General features: G+C 43.2%; 1 protein-coding gene across 1 annotated transcript in view; it reads right to left on the bottom strand.

Annotated features, from left to right (window-relative positions):
• The window catches only part of LOC123481951 (collagen alpha-1(XXIV) chain), a 165,405-nt gene that overhangs the window by 12,291 nt on the left and 134,662 nt on the right, over positions 1-18,452 (bottom strand). Inside the window, exons 15-24 of the mRNA XM_045207737.1 lie at positions 14,717-14,770; positions 14,507-14,551; positions 13,737-13,790; positions 13,594-13,647; positions 10,078-10,131; positions 5,097-5,150; positions 4,926-4,979; positions 3,919-3,963; positions 3,657-3,710; positions 69-113 (exon numbers count right to left, since the gene is read on the bottom strand). Of these exons, the coding sequence (XP_045063672.1) occupies positions 69-113; positions 3,657-3,710; positions 3,919-3,963; positions 4,926-4,979; positions 5,097-5,150; positions 10,078-10,131; positions 13,594-13,647; positions 13,737-13,790; positions 14,507-14,551; positions 14,717-14,770 (513 nt within the window). The remainder of the gene's footprint in view (positions 1-68; positions 114-3,656; positions 3,711-3,918; positions 3,964-4,925; positions 4,980-5,096; positions 5,151-10,077; positions 10,132-13,593; positions 13,648-13,736; positions 13,791-14,506; positions 14,552-14,716; positions 14,771-18,452) is intronic.

The raw sequence follows: 18,452 nt of genomic DNA, 5'->3' as shown, positions 1-18,452 counted from the left end.
ATCTCATCTTGCCACTAGCTCTGCCGTGTTTTCATGTATGCATAGTCAGCTCAAAACACCAGACTCACTTGCGGTCCGTTTTTTCCAACGCCGCCAAGTTCCCCCGTCTCCCCCTGAAAACCAGAACATCAAAACAGAATATTAGTTAGCTAGATTTCTGTGTGTTAAGATATTAAGATCCAGCCGTTGGTTGCACCGCCACATGATCAATAGCTTGCACACATGGAAATGCTCTTGATTTCTTCCGTTTCTTTCACTCCTGTGGGTTGCCATTATGCTCTAATGACAGCCCAAGGAGAATTCCTTCTCGTTCTTAATGAGGTTCAACACATTTATTAGAGAACCAACCAGCCCCACGTTGAACTAACTCAAGTACCCAATTCACAAACACAGGGACACTGACTTACTGCATGGCATTCAGAGGAAAACACTAAAGTGTAATTCCTATTGATAAACCTCTGCTACATTGTGTAGCAATGAAGACGATGGCACAAGGCATTGTGCTGGGTACACACCAGGGGAAACCGACTGTTCCTTTCATTGAAGCAATGGAAGTTCAAGGCCGATCTTGGTACTGCATGCATTTTTAGTAGAAAACAGGATCCCCCATTATAGTGGAATGGAAAAATGGCCAACTTCGTGGTCAATCATCATGTAAATATTTTCATTTTTTAAAGAAAATCACAGTACTAATAATTGCTTCTAATACACCAGATGTACAGTATGTCCTTGAACTGATTATTATAAATCGCACACAGAAGAAGTTATAAGGATAATTTAGCTGTTAATGGCAGCCTGCAGTACCCTGACGGCCTTCAACTCAATTTACTCAATGAAAGGTGGCAACACTGAGCTAGCCTGCAAAGTCACTTCCTGGAGTAGCTCAAACTGCGTATGTTATGTCTCCAAGAGACGCCATCTTAACCGACTTAATTTGGCTTCAATGCGCTGTTGAGTCTTCACATAGGAATGAATGATCGATGTCACATGATCGATGGTTTTGAGTGTACAAAAACATTAGGAACACCTGCTCTTTCTGTGAAAGCTTTGATCCCTTATTGATGTCAAATGTTAAATGAAGGGGAGGAGACAATTTAATGAAGGATTTTTAAGCCTTGAGACAATTGAGACATAGATTGTGTATATGTGCCATTCAGAGGGAGAGTGGGCAAGACAAAATATTTAAGTGCCTTTGAACAGGGTATGGTAGTAGCTGCCAGGCGCACCTGTTTGAGTGTGTTAAGAACTGCAACGCTGCTGGGTTTGTCACGCTCAATAGTTTGTATGTACAGTACCAGTCAAAAGTTTGGACATACCTACTCATTCAAGGATTTTTCTTTATTTCTACTATTTTCTACATTGTAGAATAATAGTGAAGACATCAAAATTATGAAAGAACACATATGGAATCATGTAGTAACCAAAAAAGTGTTAAACAAATAAAAGATTTTAGATTCTTCAAAGTAGCCACCCTTTTCCTTGATGACAGCTTTGCACACACTTGGTATTCTCTCAACCAGCTTCACCTGGAATGCTTTTCCAACAGTCTTGAAGGAGTTCCCACATATGCTGAGCACTTGTTGGCTGCTTTTCCTTCACTCTACGGTCCAACTCATCCCAAACCATCTCAATTGGGATGAGGTCAGGTGATTGTGGAGGCCAGGTCATCTGATGCACCACTCCATCACTCTCCTTCTTGGTCAGATAGCCCTTACACAGCCTGGAAGTGTGTTGGGTCATTGTCCTGTTGAAAAACAAATGATAGTCCCACTAAGCACAAACCATATGGGATGGCGTATCACTGCAGAATGCTGTGGTAGCCATGCTGGTTAAGTGTGCCTTGAATTCTAAATAAATCACAGACAGTGTCACCAGCAAAACACTCTCACACCATCACACCTCCTCCTCCATGCTTCACAGTGTGAACCACACATGCAGAGATCATCTGTTCACCTACTCTGCGTCTCACAAAGACATTGCGGATGGAACCAAAAATCTCAAATTTCAACTCATCAGTCCAAAGGACAGATTTCCACCGGTCTAATGTCCATTGCTCGTGTTTCTTGGCCCAAGCAAGTCTCTTCTTCTTATTGGTGTCCTTTAGTAGTTGTTTCTTTGCAGCAATTCGACCATGAAGGCCTGATTCACACAGTTTCCTCTGAACAGTTGATGTTGAGATGTGTCTGTTACTTGAACTCTGTGAAGCATTTATTTGGGCTGCAATTTCTGAGGCTGGTAACTCTAATGAACTTATCCTCTGCAGCAGAGGTAACTCTGGGTCTTCCAGTCCTGTGGCGGTCCTCATGAGAGCCAGTTTCATCATAGCGCCTGATGGTTTTTGCGACTGCACTTGAAGAAACTTGAAAAGTTCTTGAAATTTTCCGGATTGACTGACCTTCATGTCTTAAAATAATAATGGACTGTCGTTTCTCTTTGCTAATTTGAGCTGTTCTTGCCATAATATGGACTTGGTCTTTTACCAAACAGGGCTATCTTCTGTATACCACCCCTACCTTGTCACAACACAACTGATTGGCTCAAACGCATTAAGAAGGAAAGAAATTCCACAAATTAACTTTTAACAAGGCACACCTGTTCATTGAAATGCATTCCAGTTGACTACCTCATGAAGCTGGTTGAGAAAATGCCAAGTGTGCAAAGCTGTCATCAAGGCAAAGGGTGGCTACTTTGATTTGTTTAACACTTTTTTTGGTTACTACATGATTCCATATGTGTTATTTTATAGTTTTGATGTCTTCACTATTATTCTACAATGTAGAAAATAGTAAAAATAAAGAAAAACCCTGGAATGAGTAGGTGTGTCCAAACTTTTGACTGGTACTGTTTGTGAGTATCAAGAATGGTCCACCACCTAAAGGACACCCAGACAACTTGCTGTGTGAAGCATTGGAGTCAACATGGGTTAGCATCCCTGTGGAATGCTTTCGAGATCTTGTAGAGTCCATGCCCCGACGAACTGAGGCTGTTCTGATTGCAAAATAGGGTGCAACTCAATATTAGGAAGGTGTTCCTAATGTTTTGTACACTCAGTGTATACAGTCATTGGTACACACCAATTAGCTCTAATTAAGTAACATGAGAAAAAAGTCTGGAATTCTACCCTTTTGTTAACTTAAAGAAAAAACTTTTAACCAAGACCTCAGGAGTAGTGAGCATGCCATGTTGATTTGATAGTGTGTTTTCTTAAAAAAATGAGGATTTAATGGAATTAGTCAACCTGGTTATTGCTCACTGTTCTGGAATCATTCTGGAAAGCTAGCTCACGATTAGACACTTAACATGGGTGGAAGGCCAATGGAAAGAGATGGTTGGACAAACACACACTCGACCATATCAGCAAATGGACTTGATCGACTCACATTACGTTGGCTGGGAGGCTGGTCGTTTGTCTAAACAGACCAATACTGTATGTACCAGAGGAGGCTAATGGGAGGAGCTATAAGAGGACGGGCTCATTGTAATGGCTGGAATGGAATCTTGGAACGGTATCAAACACATCAAACATATGGAAACCACAAGTTTGACTCCATTACATTTATTCCATTCCAGCGTAAACAATGAGCCCGTCCTCCCATATCGCCTCCCACCAGCCTCCTCTGGTATGTACAGTATTCAAGCTGTTAGTAACTTCTTACCTTTAGTCCCTCTGGGCCTGGTTCGCCTATGTAGCCTTTCCTCCCAGGTCTACCCTGAGAAAAGAAAACAAATACTGTTGATTACAGGATACTCACGCTTGTTTTTATCACATCTCATCTCAATTGCTTCCTGTCAAAACACCTGAGTGCATTAACAAATACATATGAAACACCTGGAGAAGGATGGAGGTTGGGGCGAACAGGAAAACATGCACAGTGGTGTATCTACGTTGTGATAGGATGGCAGGCTGAAGACACTTACTGTGGGGCCAGGACCGCCAGGAGGGCCAAGGGGTCCCTCATCACCCTGAAAACACAGTAAAACTGTTAAACACAGTGCAATACATTGCATACAGCTGGATATGGTAATATCACTTGGCACTGGCAGTAACACTGGCTGAATAACAATCCCAATTTCTCATCCCATCTCATCCCATATGCACAGATCTACTAATGTTCATGCCACAAAGGTCATGCAACAGCCTGTGTGTTCCAGTGTGTGTGTGTGCGCCTGTGTTTGTGTCTGTGTGTGTCCTACCATCAATCATTGTGTTCTCTCTATCAAAGTCACCTGGATGTTTCTCTCCATGTTCAATACCTGAAGGAGCGCTTGATAAATACAATGATAAGCATACCTGATTTCTGTCTCCACTACATACTGTACAACATTCTGCTTTGAGGCATTTTCTCTGATCACTTTAAGTGAAAGTTAATTACATCAATGCTATAGTGATTGAAGTCTACAGCATTTTCTTGCAGACTATGCAATAATACTCTGTGCATGGAAAGAGAGAGAGAGAGAGAGAGCGAGGCACCTCCCAACTTTGAGTTGGGTCCCAAAACTAACACTAGCACAATGGAAAGGTGTACGTACTGTACACACTGCCAAGACTTCCGTTCTTATTTTCCACTGCTGCCTGGAAAACTCCCGGGCTTGGCCAGCCTTGTTTTATTAGCACCCAGTGATGAATCATGACATCATACAGTACAGTGGAACATACCCTGAGACTACTCCACACAATCTGAGCCTGGCAACACAGCCTGAAACTAGCAATGCTGCCTCAATACTGGTGGCAGGTTGAAATCCTGAGCATGAACATATTCTATGAACTCGCATCTATTTCATGATCAAATGCAAACACGTTATCTTATCTTAACTCATTTTATGCAAATGACCTGGCTTGCTAGCTGCATGTTTAGTTGTGTCTGTGCTGTATTTTGAGTGTAATCTATTTAGTGATGATTGAAAGGAGAATGAAAATGTCTTACCTCTATTCCTTTTGGCCCTGGTGGTCTCTGTGGCCCTCTGGCACCTTGGAGACCCTGAAACAGAACAGGATATTAGTGAAAACATACACATTAATCCTCAAAATTAAGTATGTTGTCTGGGATAGAGTTGAGTTGTGGAAACAGTGCATGCCTCTTTTTTATTTTATTTACCTTGGGTCCAGGAGGGCCGTTGGGGCCTGGCACACCGATGTCTCCAGGAAAACCCTGAGAAAACAAGACAGGGTGAAATACAAAAAAAATAAGTTAAAAAGGAACCACCTACAGTGGGGAAAAAAGTATTTAGTCAGCCACCAATTGTGCAAGTTCTCCCACTTAAAAAGATGAGAGAGGCCTGTAATTTTCATCATAGGTACACGTCAACTATGACAGACAAAATGAGAAAAAAAATCCAGAAAATCACATTGTAGGATTTTTAATGAATTTATTTGCAAATTATGGTGGAAAATAAGTATTTGGTAAATAACAAAAGTTTCTCAATACTTTGTTATATACCCTTTGTTGGCAATGACACAGGTCAAACGTTTTCTGTAAGTCTTCACAAGGTTTTCACACACTGTTGCTGGTATTTTGGCCCATTCCTCCATGCAGATCTCCTCTAGAGCAGTGATGTTTTGGGGCTGTCGCTGGGCAACACAGACTTTCAACTCCCTCCAAGATTTTCTATGGGGTTGAGATCTGGAGACTGGCTAGGCCACTCCAGGACCTTGAAATGCTTCTTACGAAGCCACTCCTTCGTTGCCCGGGCGGTGTGTTTGGGATCATTGTCATGCTGAAAGACCCAGCCACGTTTCATCTTCAATGCCCTTGCTGATGGAAGGAGGTTTTCACTCAAAATCTCACGATACATGGCCCCATTCATTCTTTCCTTTACACGGATCAGTCGTCCTGGTCCCTTTGCAGAAAAAACAGCCCCAAAGCATGATGTTTCCACCCCCATGCTTCACAGTAGGTATGGTGTTCTTTGGATGCAACTCAGCATTCTTTGTCCTCCAAACACGACGAGTTGAGTTTTTACCAAAAAGTTATATTTTGGTTTCATCTGACCATATTACATTCTCCCAATCCTCTTCTGGATCATCCAAATGCACTCTAGCAAACTTCAGACGGGCCTGGACATGTACTGGCTTAAGCAGGGGGACACGTCTCGCACTGCAGGATTTGAGTCCCTGGTGGCGTAGTGTGTTACTGATGGTAGGCTTTGTTACTTTGGTCCCAGCTCTCTGCAGGTCATTCACTAGGTCCCCCGTGTGGTTCTGGGATTTTTGCTCACCGTTCTTGTGATCATTTTGACCCCACGGGTGAGATCTTGCGTGGAGCCCCAGATCGAGGGAGATTATCAGTGGTCTTGTATGTCTTCCATTTCCTAATAATTGCTCCCACCGTTGATTTCTTCAAACCAAGCTGCTTACCTATTGCAGATTCAGTCTTCCCAGCCTGGTGCAGGTCTACAATTTTGTTTCTGGTGTCCTTTGACAGCTCTTTGGTCTTGGCCATAGTGGAGTTTGGAGTGTGACTGTTTGAGGTTGTGGACAGGTGTCTTTTATACTGATAACAAGTTCAAACAGGTTCCATTAATACAGGTAACGAGTGGAGGACAGAGGAGCCTCTTAAAGAAGAAGTTACAGGTCTGTGAGAGCCAGAAATCTTGCTTGTTTGTAGGTGACCAAATACTTATTTTCCACCATAATTTGCAAATAAATTCATTAAAAATCCTACAATGTGATTTTCTGGATTTTTTTTCTCTCAATTTGTCTGTCATAGTTGACGTGTACCTATGATGAAAATTACAGGCCTCTCTCATCTTTTCTAAGTGGGAGAACTTGCACAATTGGTGGCTGACTAAATACTTTTTTTCCCCACTGTAGTTGTTTGATTGACATCATTAGTCACATGACTGATGTGATCGTGTAAGTTTGATGCCACACCTTTATCTAACACGACACACCTGAACTCCTGAACACACCTAAATGTATACAATTACTTTATATTCCATTCTATAACATCATAATTTCTGTATGTCTGCGTACAGAAAGAGAGTGTAGGATTATCCACATAGCGTGACAACATGCATGTACATTGCCATACGTGGCAGGGTAAGGGTCAGGGGAGAGGGATGCATTTGGACCCACTGACCCTCTTTTTTAAATATACTACTTTATTTATGGTTCTCAATTATGAGAATAGAGAGCACACTGCCCTTTTGTAAGCCACAGTTGGTAACAGTGATAAATATGTATTTATAGAGAGTCAGGGCTTAACTGTCTTATAGGAACATGTTGTAAAGGGGGTGATGGATAGAGATGTTGGCTGAAGACTGTCAGACACACCTGCCTCAGTATGCCATGGCTGGCTCAGTTAAAACAGGGGTGGGGGAGGGGTAAAGGGGTAGAGGGGTTGGAGTGGTGGGGGGAGAGTTGATGGGGGAGAGGAGGAGAGGGGGAACGAGATGGGTGAGAGGGGGAGGGAGAGAGGGGAATAGGGATCGAGAGAAGGGGGAGGGAGAGAGGGGGAGAGGGAGTAATGGATGGCGACCCATCAGATTTACAGGTGTGGCATTTTAATAGTGCCAAAGAGTGTTAAATGGAGTGAACCTTTCTGGGCTCCTTGATCTTGACAAGGCAACAAACAGTAAAATACAACGACCATAATGTAGAGTTCTAACATTTCTAGGATGGACGATAAAGAAAGTGAGACATTGTTGGATTCAGTTTGATTAAACATGTGTTTCACATGACATGCACACATCAAGAACATTACAGGATCTGTTTATTCCCTTTAATGGTAATTTCCTAATCTCCTGCTATCTGTTAGATATGCTAGACTGAGAGTAAATCAAAACCAATGTGACACAGGGATGAAGGAAAGCTTACTTTATCTATTTCTGTGATGGATTTATGGAGTGCTATAAATGTATACCTCAGATGGCTCAGTTGGCTTGGTGAGTGTGTCCTGTCCTCCCAGGTTGGACTCTGTCCCCCAAGTTCACTACTGTGTCCTATCGTTTGCTTATCTGGGTCGTTCCACGAAATGAGTGCCTTTTGCGTCCATTTCATATTTTAAGTAGAAATTGTGCACCAATATTGAATTTTAAAAGCCTATATTAAATGATTTGCCCTTTAATATAGACCACATGGAGAATTTAATCAATCAGATTTTTTATATGAAAGAAAGACTTGCTAAAGTGTAAAATTCATCATTTTGACATGAGCTCCATGCACCCTCTGTGACTTCTAGGAAGATTTTAAGCCACTTAACCCCCCGCCACTTTATCCATGTTTCACCATCATTGTAAAGCCCTAGTTATTCTGTTATTTTGACAAAGTCATTTCTGAAGATTATTATTTATTTCATGTGATTAGTGATTCATTTATGTCTGTCAACCCTGTTTGCCTGACCACGTTGATGTTTATTGGGATGAATCTTGTCCTGGACTAGATGGGTCAACTGCAAAGTCAAAATATGGCTATATATTCTAAAAATGTATGAAAACAAATACATGCCCCTTGGTCTTCATTTAAAGTGTCAATCTGCAGTTGCTACATCAATTTTTAGACTTATAAATGAATGATATGTACCCATTGATTCTTGAAGAATACCTCATAAGGTTAGGGTTGTGTTTAAAATCAGATTTTATGACTTTGTGGCTGTGCCAGCTAGTGACTACCCTGCAGCGCTGCCTCCAGTACATGAGCCATCCCAATAAATGCCAACCTGCGTTAAGTGAACTGAACTCTCATTTTAATATGGTGAAACTGTTCCTTTTTAAATATTTATTTCAAAAGAAACATTGAACATCTAATAGTAAAATGATAGTGTAAATGTAGGTGATCTGGTTCTCCTGTTTCTGGCCATTTGCTGGAGTTTTGTGGTGGAACATTGATCAGATCGAGCATTTATTTTTTCTGTGAAGCTTGCATTCAATTGCCACTCCCTGTTGCACACAACAAGCTTCCATTCCCCCTTTCACGAGGGGATTTACAGCTCATTTTTTTAAGTTGAAATCATCAACCCTGTTACAGTCAACCCTGTTACGGTCAACCCTGTTACTTAATAAGCAATTACAATAGTCATTATTTTTATTTAACCTCTTTGGATGGGAAAATGTAAACAGTAGATGGGTTGTTCCACCAATTCAGTGCCTTTTGAGAAGTGTAACTTGGTTAAAAAAAAAAAAAAGTTTGATTTCACCTAATTTTTACATTCTGTCATAAACAGCACATGTTCAACTTAATAAAAAACACAAGTGTCTGTCTCATTGACCAGGACAGGAGCTGAACATGACCTGGCCTTGGAGGGAGGCAGCAGCCATAAACATAGATATGGAGCAGTCATAAAAAATCACTACACTGGACCTGTGGCCATGGCTTCTACACACTGTCTTATCTGTGTGTGTATCTATGCGAGTATCTTTGTGTATATTCAGCTGACACAACCTGTGAGCAACCATAGTGATAGGTACAGAGGCACTATCAGGCAAGGCAATAACTATAGTTAATATGGACCTGTGCCCAAGTTGCTTTTACACACTGTCTAATTAGAGAGTAAAGATACCGAGAGATATGTGGGGCTTGTAGGGTTTTATGGTGTTAGTGTAGTGATAGTGTTTTATGGTCATGTCTGTGTTTAGACTGGAGGATCAGTTACTTCCATCCCGTCCCGTTGTATTTTCCCAGTGTATCTGTTTACAACCTGACCTCCGGACAGAACACAGTTAATGGAGCAGAGAGTCTCAGACAGTCTCAGTGCCGTTCCTCTATCCCATCTCTGCTATCTCATCTCTGCCACCAATTTCCCTCTGGGACAATAAAGTTGAAACTTGAACTTGAAACAATCTAATCTCTGACAGGTAATAGGACAGGGATACGATATGGTCCCAACAGAACAAGAATTTGAACTTGACTATAACAACACTGTGTAGCAACAGACGCTTAGATCAGGATGATATGTTTTTTTTTTTGATTGGTTCAGTTTGCATGATTTACTTGTTTTACCATTTATAGCACGATATGACAGAAGTTTATGACAGAATATTGAGCTTTATCAGTAGCTCAATGGCCATTAAAGCTACAGACTGTAATATCACGCATCTAACAGAGTGTGGCTTTAATGATATCAGTGTTTGTTGTCTTACCTCAGGTCCTGGTGGGCCAGGAGGTCCCTGCGGTCCGATGTCACCCATCTTACCCTGTCAGACAGAGAGACATGAAAACATGAACACAAATAGTGGAAACATCAATGCCAAGCATCTTTCTCTTTTCTTCTCTATCACTCTCACACACAGATTATGCACAACAACAACATGAGGCATATAAAGGCTTGGCACTGAAAGCGTCTGTTTTTCTGTAGTAAGTATTCACCATCACTCCATTTGACAGTTGCCAATGTTTCTGAGAAGGAAGGCACGGTGTGTATTGTTTTGTCAAATATTAATATGGTCTTTCTGTGATGACACAGTGACCGATAGTGTGTGATTGCGGGCTGCTATTCGGGGATTTCCTGCATGTGGGTATTCCTGGATCTGCAGTAACGCCCCCCTCCCCTTTGATAATCCCATTGGTTCCTGCATGTGGCTTGTGTTTATGTAACACTTTGGATATTCTGGGTTTCCCCTGATTGTCTATGTGATTAAAATGTGGGTCAAAAGGGAAATAAAAGTATTATCAGAGTTTTTTGTTTGTTGTTTGTTTTGTCAAAACAAATATTCATATGGTCTTTCTGTGATGCCATAGTGACTGACTGACTGGCGTCTACAGCCCAAGTGGATTTGCCAGGGAGGGCAAACACTTGCTCAGGCAGATGTGAAGCGTACCCATAATAGGACAGCTTCAGCGTTGAAATATGGGAGCGTCTTTGCAGTGTATTCACTTAATACTATGCCAAAGTGTGCATGTTTTAGCTTTCTATGCTAACCCCATTTAAAAAATACTATTTCAGTGACTTAACACTGTAGAACGCAAAAAAACGCTACATTTTTTGTTGCCTGTCATCGACTCATGCAGGACCTAACAGATGGTCTTAATACATTGCGTGAATTTGTCATAATAGTTTTCAGGCAGAGAGTTTTAGTTTCAGACAGTTGCAGTGCATTTGGAAAGTATTCAGACCCATTGACTTTTTCCACATTTTGCTATGTTACAGCCTTATTCTAAAATTGATTACATTCTTTTTTTCCCTCATCACTCTACACACAATACCCCATAATTTTTGGCATATTTATTAAAAATAAACAACTGAAATATGACATTTACATAAGTATTCAGACCCTTTACTCAGTACTTTGTTGAAGCACCTTTGGCAGCGATTATAGCCTCGAGTCTTCTTGGGTATTACTCTACAAGCTTGGCACACCTGTATTTGGGGAGTTTCTCCCATTCTTCTCTGCAGATCCTCTCAAGCTCTGTCAGGTTGGATGGAGAGCATCGCTGCACAGCTATTTTCAGGTCTCTCCAGAGATGTTCGATCGAGTTCAAGTCCAGGCGCAGGCTGGGCCCCTCAAGGACATTCAGAGACTTGTCCCGAAGCCACTCCTGCGTTGCCTTGGCTGTGTGCTTAGGGTCGTTGTCCTTTAGGAAGGTGAACCTTCACCCCAGTCTGAGGTCCTGAGCGCTCTGGAGCAGGTTTTCATCAAGGATCTCTCTGTACTTTGCTCTGTTCATCTTTCCCTCAATCCAAATCAAATCTAAATCAAATCAAATTTATTGGTCACATACACATGGTTAGCAGATGTTATTGCGAGTGTAGCGAAATGCTTGTTCTTCTAGTTCCGACAGTGAAGCAATATCTAGCAAGTAATATCTAACAGTTCCACAACAAAAACCTAATACACACAAATCTAAGTAAAGGAATGGAATAAGAATATATAAATATATGGATGAGCAATGTCATTATCAGAGTGGCATAGGCTAAGATGCAATAGATAGTATAGAATACAGTATATACATATGAGATGAGCACGGCGCTTGTAACACCAAGGTAGTGGGTTCGATCCCCGGGACCACCCATACACAAAAAATGTATGCACGCATGACTGTAAGTCGCTTTGGATAAAAGCGTCTGCTAAATGGCATATTATTATTATTATTATAGATGGGTAATGCAAGATATGTACAGTAAACATTATTAAAGTGGCATTATTAAATTGACTATTGTTCCATTTATTAAAGTGGCAAGTGATTTTCAAGTCTGTATGTAGGCAGCAGCCTCTCTGTGCTAGTGGTGGCTGTTTAACAGTCTGATGGCCTTGAGATAGAAGCTGTTTTTCAGTCTCTCGACCCCAGCTTTGATGCACCTGTACTGACCTTGCCTTCTGGATGATAGCGTGGTGAACAGGCAGTGGCTCGGGTGGTAGTTGTCCTTGATTATCTTTTTGGCCTTTCTGTGACATTGGGTGCTGTAGGTGTCCTGGAGGGCAGGTAGTTTGCCCCCAGACTAGTCTCCCAGTCCCTGCCACTGAAAACATCCCCACGGCATGATGCTGCCACCACCATGCTTCACCGTAGGGACGGTGCCATGTTTCCTCCTGAAGGGATGCTTGGCATTCAGGCCAAAGAGTTAAATCTTGGTTTCATCAGACCAGAGAATCTTGTTTCTCATGGTCTGAGTCCTTTAGGTGCCTTTTGGCAAACTCCAAGCGGGCTGTCATGTGCCTTTTACTGAAGAATGGATTCCGTCTAGCCACTCTACCATAAAGGCCTGATTGATGGAGTGTTGCAGAGATGGTTGTCATTCTGGAAGGTTCTCCCATCTCCAAAGAGGAACTCTGGAGCTCTGTCAGAATGACCATCAGGTTCTTGGTCACCTCCCTGACCAAGACCCTTTTCCCCCGATTGCTCAGTTTGGCCGGGCGGCCAGCTATAGGAAGAGTCTTGGTGGTTCCAAACTTCTTCAATTTAAGAATGATGGAGGCCACTGTGTTCTTGGGGATCTTCAATGCTAAATACTTTTTTTGGTAGCCTGCCAAAGGTCTGTGCTTCGACACAATCCTGCCTCTGAGCTTTACGGACAATTCCGTCGACCTCATGGCTTGAGTTCTGCTCTGACATGCACTGTCAACTGTGGGACCTTATATAGACAGGTGTGTACCTTTCCAAATCATGTCGAATCAAATGAATTTACCACAGGTGGACTCCAATAAAGTTGTAGAAACATCTGAAGGATGATCAGTGGAAACAGGATGCACCTGAGCTCAATTCCGAGTCTCATAGCAAAGGGTCTGAATACTTATGTAAATAAGATGTTTCTGTTTTTTATACATTTCCACAAATTCTAAAAACCTGTTTTCGCAGTGTCATTATGGGGTATTGTGTGTAGATAGATTTTCATTTATTTAATCCATTTTAGAATAAGGCTGCAAAGTAACAAAATGTGGAAAAAGTCAAGGGGTCTGAATACTTTCTGAATGCACTGTATATGGTCTGTTAGTAACAAAGTGCAAGTAACTAAAAGATACAGGGTGTTTACTGGAGTTGTTCCATTAATTAAGTGATGCACGCACGCACACGCGCACGCGCACACACACACACACACACACACACACACACACACACACACACACACACACACACACACACACACACACACACACACACACACACACACACACACACACACACACACACACACACACACACACACACACACTACGTACAGGTGGGCCTGTTTTCCCAAGGAGTCCAGGAGGTCCAGGCAAGCCAGCAGCACCCTGGGGGTACAAACACACAACACTGGTTTATGCTCCTGTTCTCTACATCAATAAACCAATAAACCTGTTCAGACGGATGGGAAACCTACCTTGTCACCTTGGTAACCCATCTCTCCTGGTTCCCCCCTTAGTCCAGGTTCGCCCTGAATGTTACAGCATCACACAGAGATATAATACAAACGCCCTGCTCCTCAGAGAACAGTTAAAAACACAACAACACAGGGAGGGACACACTGCTTCCCCATCCATGTTCAGGTGTCTATCTAACCCATCCTATAGGATATATACATCATACAAAAATCAAGCAGGATTTAAGATCAAGAGTTTGATTGATGAACTGCGTAATTGTTAGAAAGGGGAAACAATCATAGTCAGGGGTACAACAGACATTTAAAATACACATCTCTATTTCTCAAGTTTATACTGTACCGAGATGTACACTCTTAGAAAAAAGGTTTCCCAAAGGGTTATTCGGCTGTCCCCATAGTAGAACCCTTTTTGGTTCCAGGTAGAACCCTTTTTGCTTCTAGGTAGAACACTTTTGGGTTTCATGTAGAACTCTCTGTGGAAAGGGTTCTACATGGAACCCAAAAGGGTTCTACCTGGAACCAAAAGGGTTCTACCTGTGTTTTTCAAAGGGTTCCCCTGTGGGGACAGCCGAATAACTATTTTAGGTTCTAGATGGCACCTTTTTTGAGTGTACTGTACTCCATATCAAATCCTCATTCCTCTCTTCTGTTACTCCCATCTCATCCCATTCCCTTCACTATGTACTTGACTGTAAAACACACTCTACTCATCCACACACTGGGATAGATCATTCACAGATACACTACAATAATATAAATATTTAGATCACCTTATCACCTTTCAATCCAGGCAGCCCCGCTTTTCCAGTCAGTCCCTAACAGAGAGAGGCAACAAGAGAGGAGGGAGTCCTCAGTTGCAGCCATTTTGAAAAAGAGAACAGACAGAGGAAGTAACAGAGACCGATATACGTAGATACAGACTGACTGAAAAACAGGAGAGAGGAGGAGAAAGGAAAATAGAGGAGAGGGTGGGTAGTTACCATAGTTCCCACTATGCCAGTCAGTCCTCGCTCTCCCTCAGGTCCTGGGTCTCCCTGTGGAGAGAAGGAGAAGTAGGGTAAGATACAGCACACACACACACACACACACACACACACACTTCATCAAGTATACAGTATGTTTTATACTTGCCCAGATTTATGGGGCAAGACAATGAAGGACATGTTTCACAGGAAACATCCCAATCCATCCGTTTCACACTCGCAGCCCATTATTTTAACACATGCTGTTACCGCCTGTGAGTCAACGCCTATGATGACTTCCAAGCTGTGCCTGTGCTGACACTAAAGCGTCCGTTCTGGGTTAGGCCGTCCACACGAGCGGACGCATGACTGGAACGTAGCAGACGCACAACTAACATCACATCTAATCAGCTGTGACAGGGACATGGTAGGAGTGACCGGACACTGTGCTGCTGGACAAGTGTCCTTCTAATACAGGCAGGCAGTGAAAGAGCCACCTTCTGTATGTTATTTACCACCACATGGTTGTTGATTATGAATGATGGTTCTAATCATTGTAATTACATGGACCGAGGGCGTGGGAGCGAGGGCGTGGGGCCGAGGGCGTGGGGCCGAGGGCGTGGGGCCGGGGCCAGCTCTGTAAGTGATTCTATGCGTTCCAGGCCTACTGGTCTAATGGTGTGGCTCTGTTTCCCAGTACTGTGCTTTGAGGGGATTGTCACCAGGTATGGAGAGAAACACAGCTCCAGCAGCACAGCAGGGACTGATAGATAAAGTACAAGCACACACACACGAACACACACAGGAATGCACACACACACACACACATATGGCTCCCTTTATCAGAGCCAGCCTGTACACCTGAACAGAGACCTTTGCTTCCTCCTACTTTTAACCTCTACAAAAGATTCCGCCAGCCGCTGTCACAGAAACCATTAAGGCTTCTTCACATTCAAAAACATGAGAAGTACCATGGTATATTATGAAGACTACAGAGAACAGCTGTGGTTCTCTGTAGCTCAGCTGGTAGAGCACGGCGCTTGTAACGCCAAGGTAGTGGGTTCGATCCCCGGGACCACCCATACACAAAAAATGTATGCACGCATGTTCTAATGCAGGGGTGAACTCAGTCGGGGTCTCAACTTACTGTTGAGAGTTAGAATAATAGAATATACAAGGTGCAATTTCAAAATTTGGTTGTGCATCAGCAGTCACTCAATTAGCCCATGTCAGCATTTTTTTTAGATTGGTAAGTTAGTCTAGGGGCCAGCTATCTAAGCTTGTAGTAAGCATGGTTGAATTACTGACCAGGGTGGGGTCCAATGATCATCAGTTATCATATTAAAAACTGCAAACATTTACCTCCACCCTATGGCAAAATTTGTAGAATTGCATGAAATTAGTTATATAATTGTAAAATCTTCTCTCTGCCCCATGGCAAAATGTGTAGAATTGCAGCAAACTTGCTTTAAAACATTTTCCTTACACCCCATGGGGGTGGGGTTATGGATGTGGGTACGCAGACCCACGAGCCACTGTGGCCCCTCATGATGAGTTCTGTTTATTTGTAGCACCCACACCCATCAAAGTTGCTCATCCCTGTTGTAATGTTTTCCAGTTATTCACCACACAGAAATACTGTAGGCTGTGAGTAGTTTGTTGCAAATAGCTATTTTTCCTTACCTTATGGTCGGAGGCCACAAAATAAAATGTTTTCCTAATTCTCCCATCAAATTGATCAGTATCTCACCAGTCTGGCCAATACGCAAAGAAAGAAAGAGAGAGAGAGAGAGAGAGAGAGAGAGAGAGAGAGAGAGAGAGAGAGAATAATTAAAAAGATAGAAGGAAAGAGGGAAGGAGAGATCTCAGAGAGATCTCAGAGAGCTTAATGTGATGTAATAAAGGACATGTGGCTTAAAAGAAGAGGTCCATCTGGTCTCAGTAAGACTTTATGTTTGATGCTCAGTCTCCCTGGCTAATGGCACGGCGGGATGAAGACAAATCGCACGCACTTCATAAAGAACGCTTTCAACTGAGGGCATATGAAAATGACGGGCTGAGAACAGAGACAATTGGCGTAAGGCGATATCCCACGCTCTCCTCTCAGGGCCAACCAATTGATCCAGTGAATCAACATTAAATATCCCACACAGCGCTACAGTAGGGGGGAACGACAGATAAGATGGACACCACCTGCTGCCTGCGAGAGGGTTTAATTTTTTCTCTCTCTCTCTCCATATTTCTTTCCATTCTTTCTCTTTCATCTCCTCTTCTCTCTCTCTCTCTCTCTCTCTCTCTCTCTCTCTCTCTCTCTCTCTCTCTCTCTCTCTCTCTCTCTCTCTCTCTCTCTCTCTCTCTCTCCCTTCTCTCTCTCTCTCTCTCTCTCTCTCTCTCTCTGTCTCTCTCTCTCTCTCTCTCTCTCTCTCTCTCTCTCTCTCTCTCTCTCTCTGTGTCTCTCTCTCTCTCTCTCTCTCTCTCTCTCTCTCTCTCTCTCTCTCTCTCTCTCTCTCTCTCTCTCTCTCTCTCTGTCTCTCTCTCTCTATTGGAGAGAAACATCAATGGAATAAAAGGTTCAACCCTTTTTCCTATTTGTTTAATATGTGTGCTTTAAAATAGACAGATTGGCTTTGGGTCAAACATACAGCACAAGCTCAACAAGAGATGCCCATTCCACCATCATTTGGTGGATGTGGGTACAACAACTACAGACCAGTATATTGTCAACAACTACAGACCAGTATCCCTTCTTTCTTTTCTCTCCAAAACTCTTGAGCGTGCCGTCTTTAGCCAACTCTCTTGCTATCTCTCTCAGAATGACCTTCTTGATCCAAACCAGTCAGGTTTCAAGACTGGTCATTCAACTGAGACTGCTCTTCTCTGTGTCACGGAGGCTCTCCGTACTGCTACAGCTAACTCTCTCTCCTCTGCTCTTGTCCTTCTAGACCTGTCTGCTGCCTTTGATACTGTGAACCATCAGATCCTCCTCTCCACCCTCTCCGAGTTGGGCATCTCCTGCGCGGCTCACTCTTGGATTGCGTCCTACCGGACAGGTCGCTCCTACCAAGTGGCGTGGCGAGAATCTATCTCCGCACCATGTGCTCTCACCACTGGTGTCCCCCAGGGCTCAGTTCTAGGCCCTCTCCTATTCTCTCTATACACCAAGTCACTTGGCTCTGTCATATCCTCACATGGCCTCTCCTATCATTGCTACGCAGACGACACACAACTAATCTTCTCCTTTCCCCCTTCTGATAACCAGGTGGCGAATCGCATCTCTGCATGTCTGGCAGACATATCAGTGTGGATGACGGATCACCACCTCAATAACCTCAGCAAGATGGAGCTGCTCTTCCTCCCGGGGAAGGACTGCCCGTTCAATGATCTCGCCATCACGGTTGAGAATTCCGTTGTGTCCTCCTCCCAGAGTGCAAAGAGCCTTGGCGTGACCCTGGACAACACCCTGTCGTTCTCCGCTAACATCAAGGCGGTGACCCGATCCTGTAGGTTCATGCTCTACAACATTCGGAGAGTACGACCCTGCCTTACACAGGAAGCGGCACAGGTCCTAATCCAGGCACTTGTCATCTCCCGTCTGGATTACTGCAACTCGCTGTTGGCTGGGCTCCCTGCCTGTGCCATTAAACCCCTACAACTTATCCAGAATGCCGCAGCCCGTCTGGTGTTCAACCTTCCCAAGTTCTCTCACGTCACCCCGCTCCTCCGCACACTCCACTGGCTTCCAGTTGAAGCTCGT

This window comes from Coregonus clupeaformis, chromosome 26, assembly GCF_020615455.1.
Source record: "Coregonus clupeaformis isolate EN_2021a chromosome 26, ASM2061545v1, whole genome shotgun sequence".
In the NCBI taxonomy this organism is placed as follows: domain Eukaryota; kingdom Metazoa; phylum Chordata; class Actinopteri; order Salmoniformes; family Salmonidae; genus Coregonus; species Coregonus clupeaformis.
This window is presented reverse-complemented; position numbering and strand designations above follow the sequence as displayed.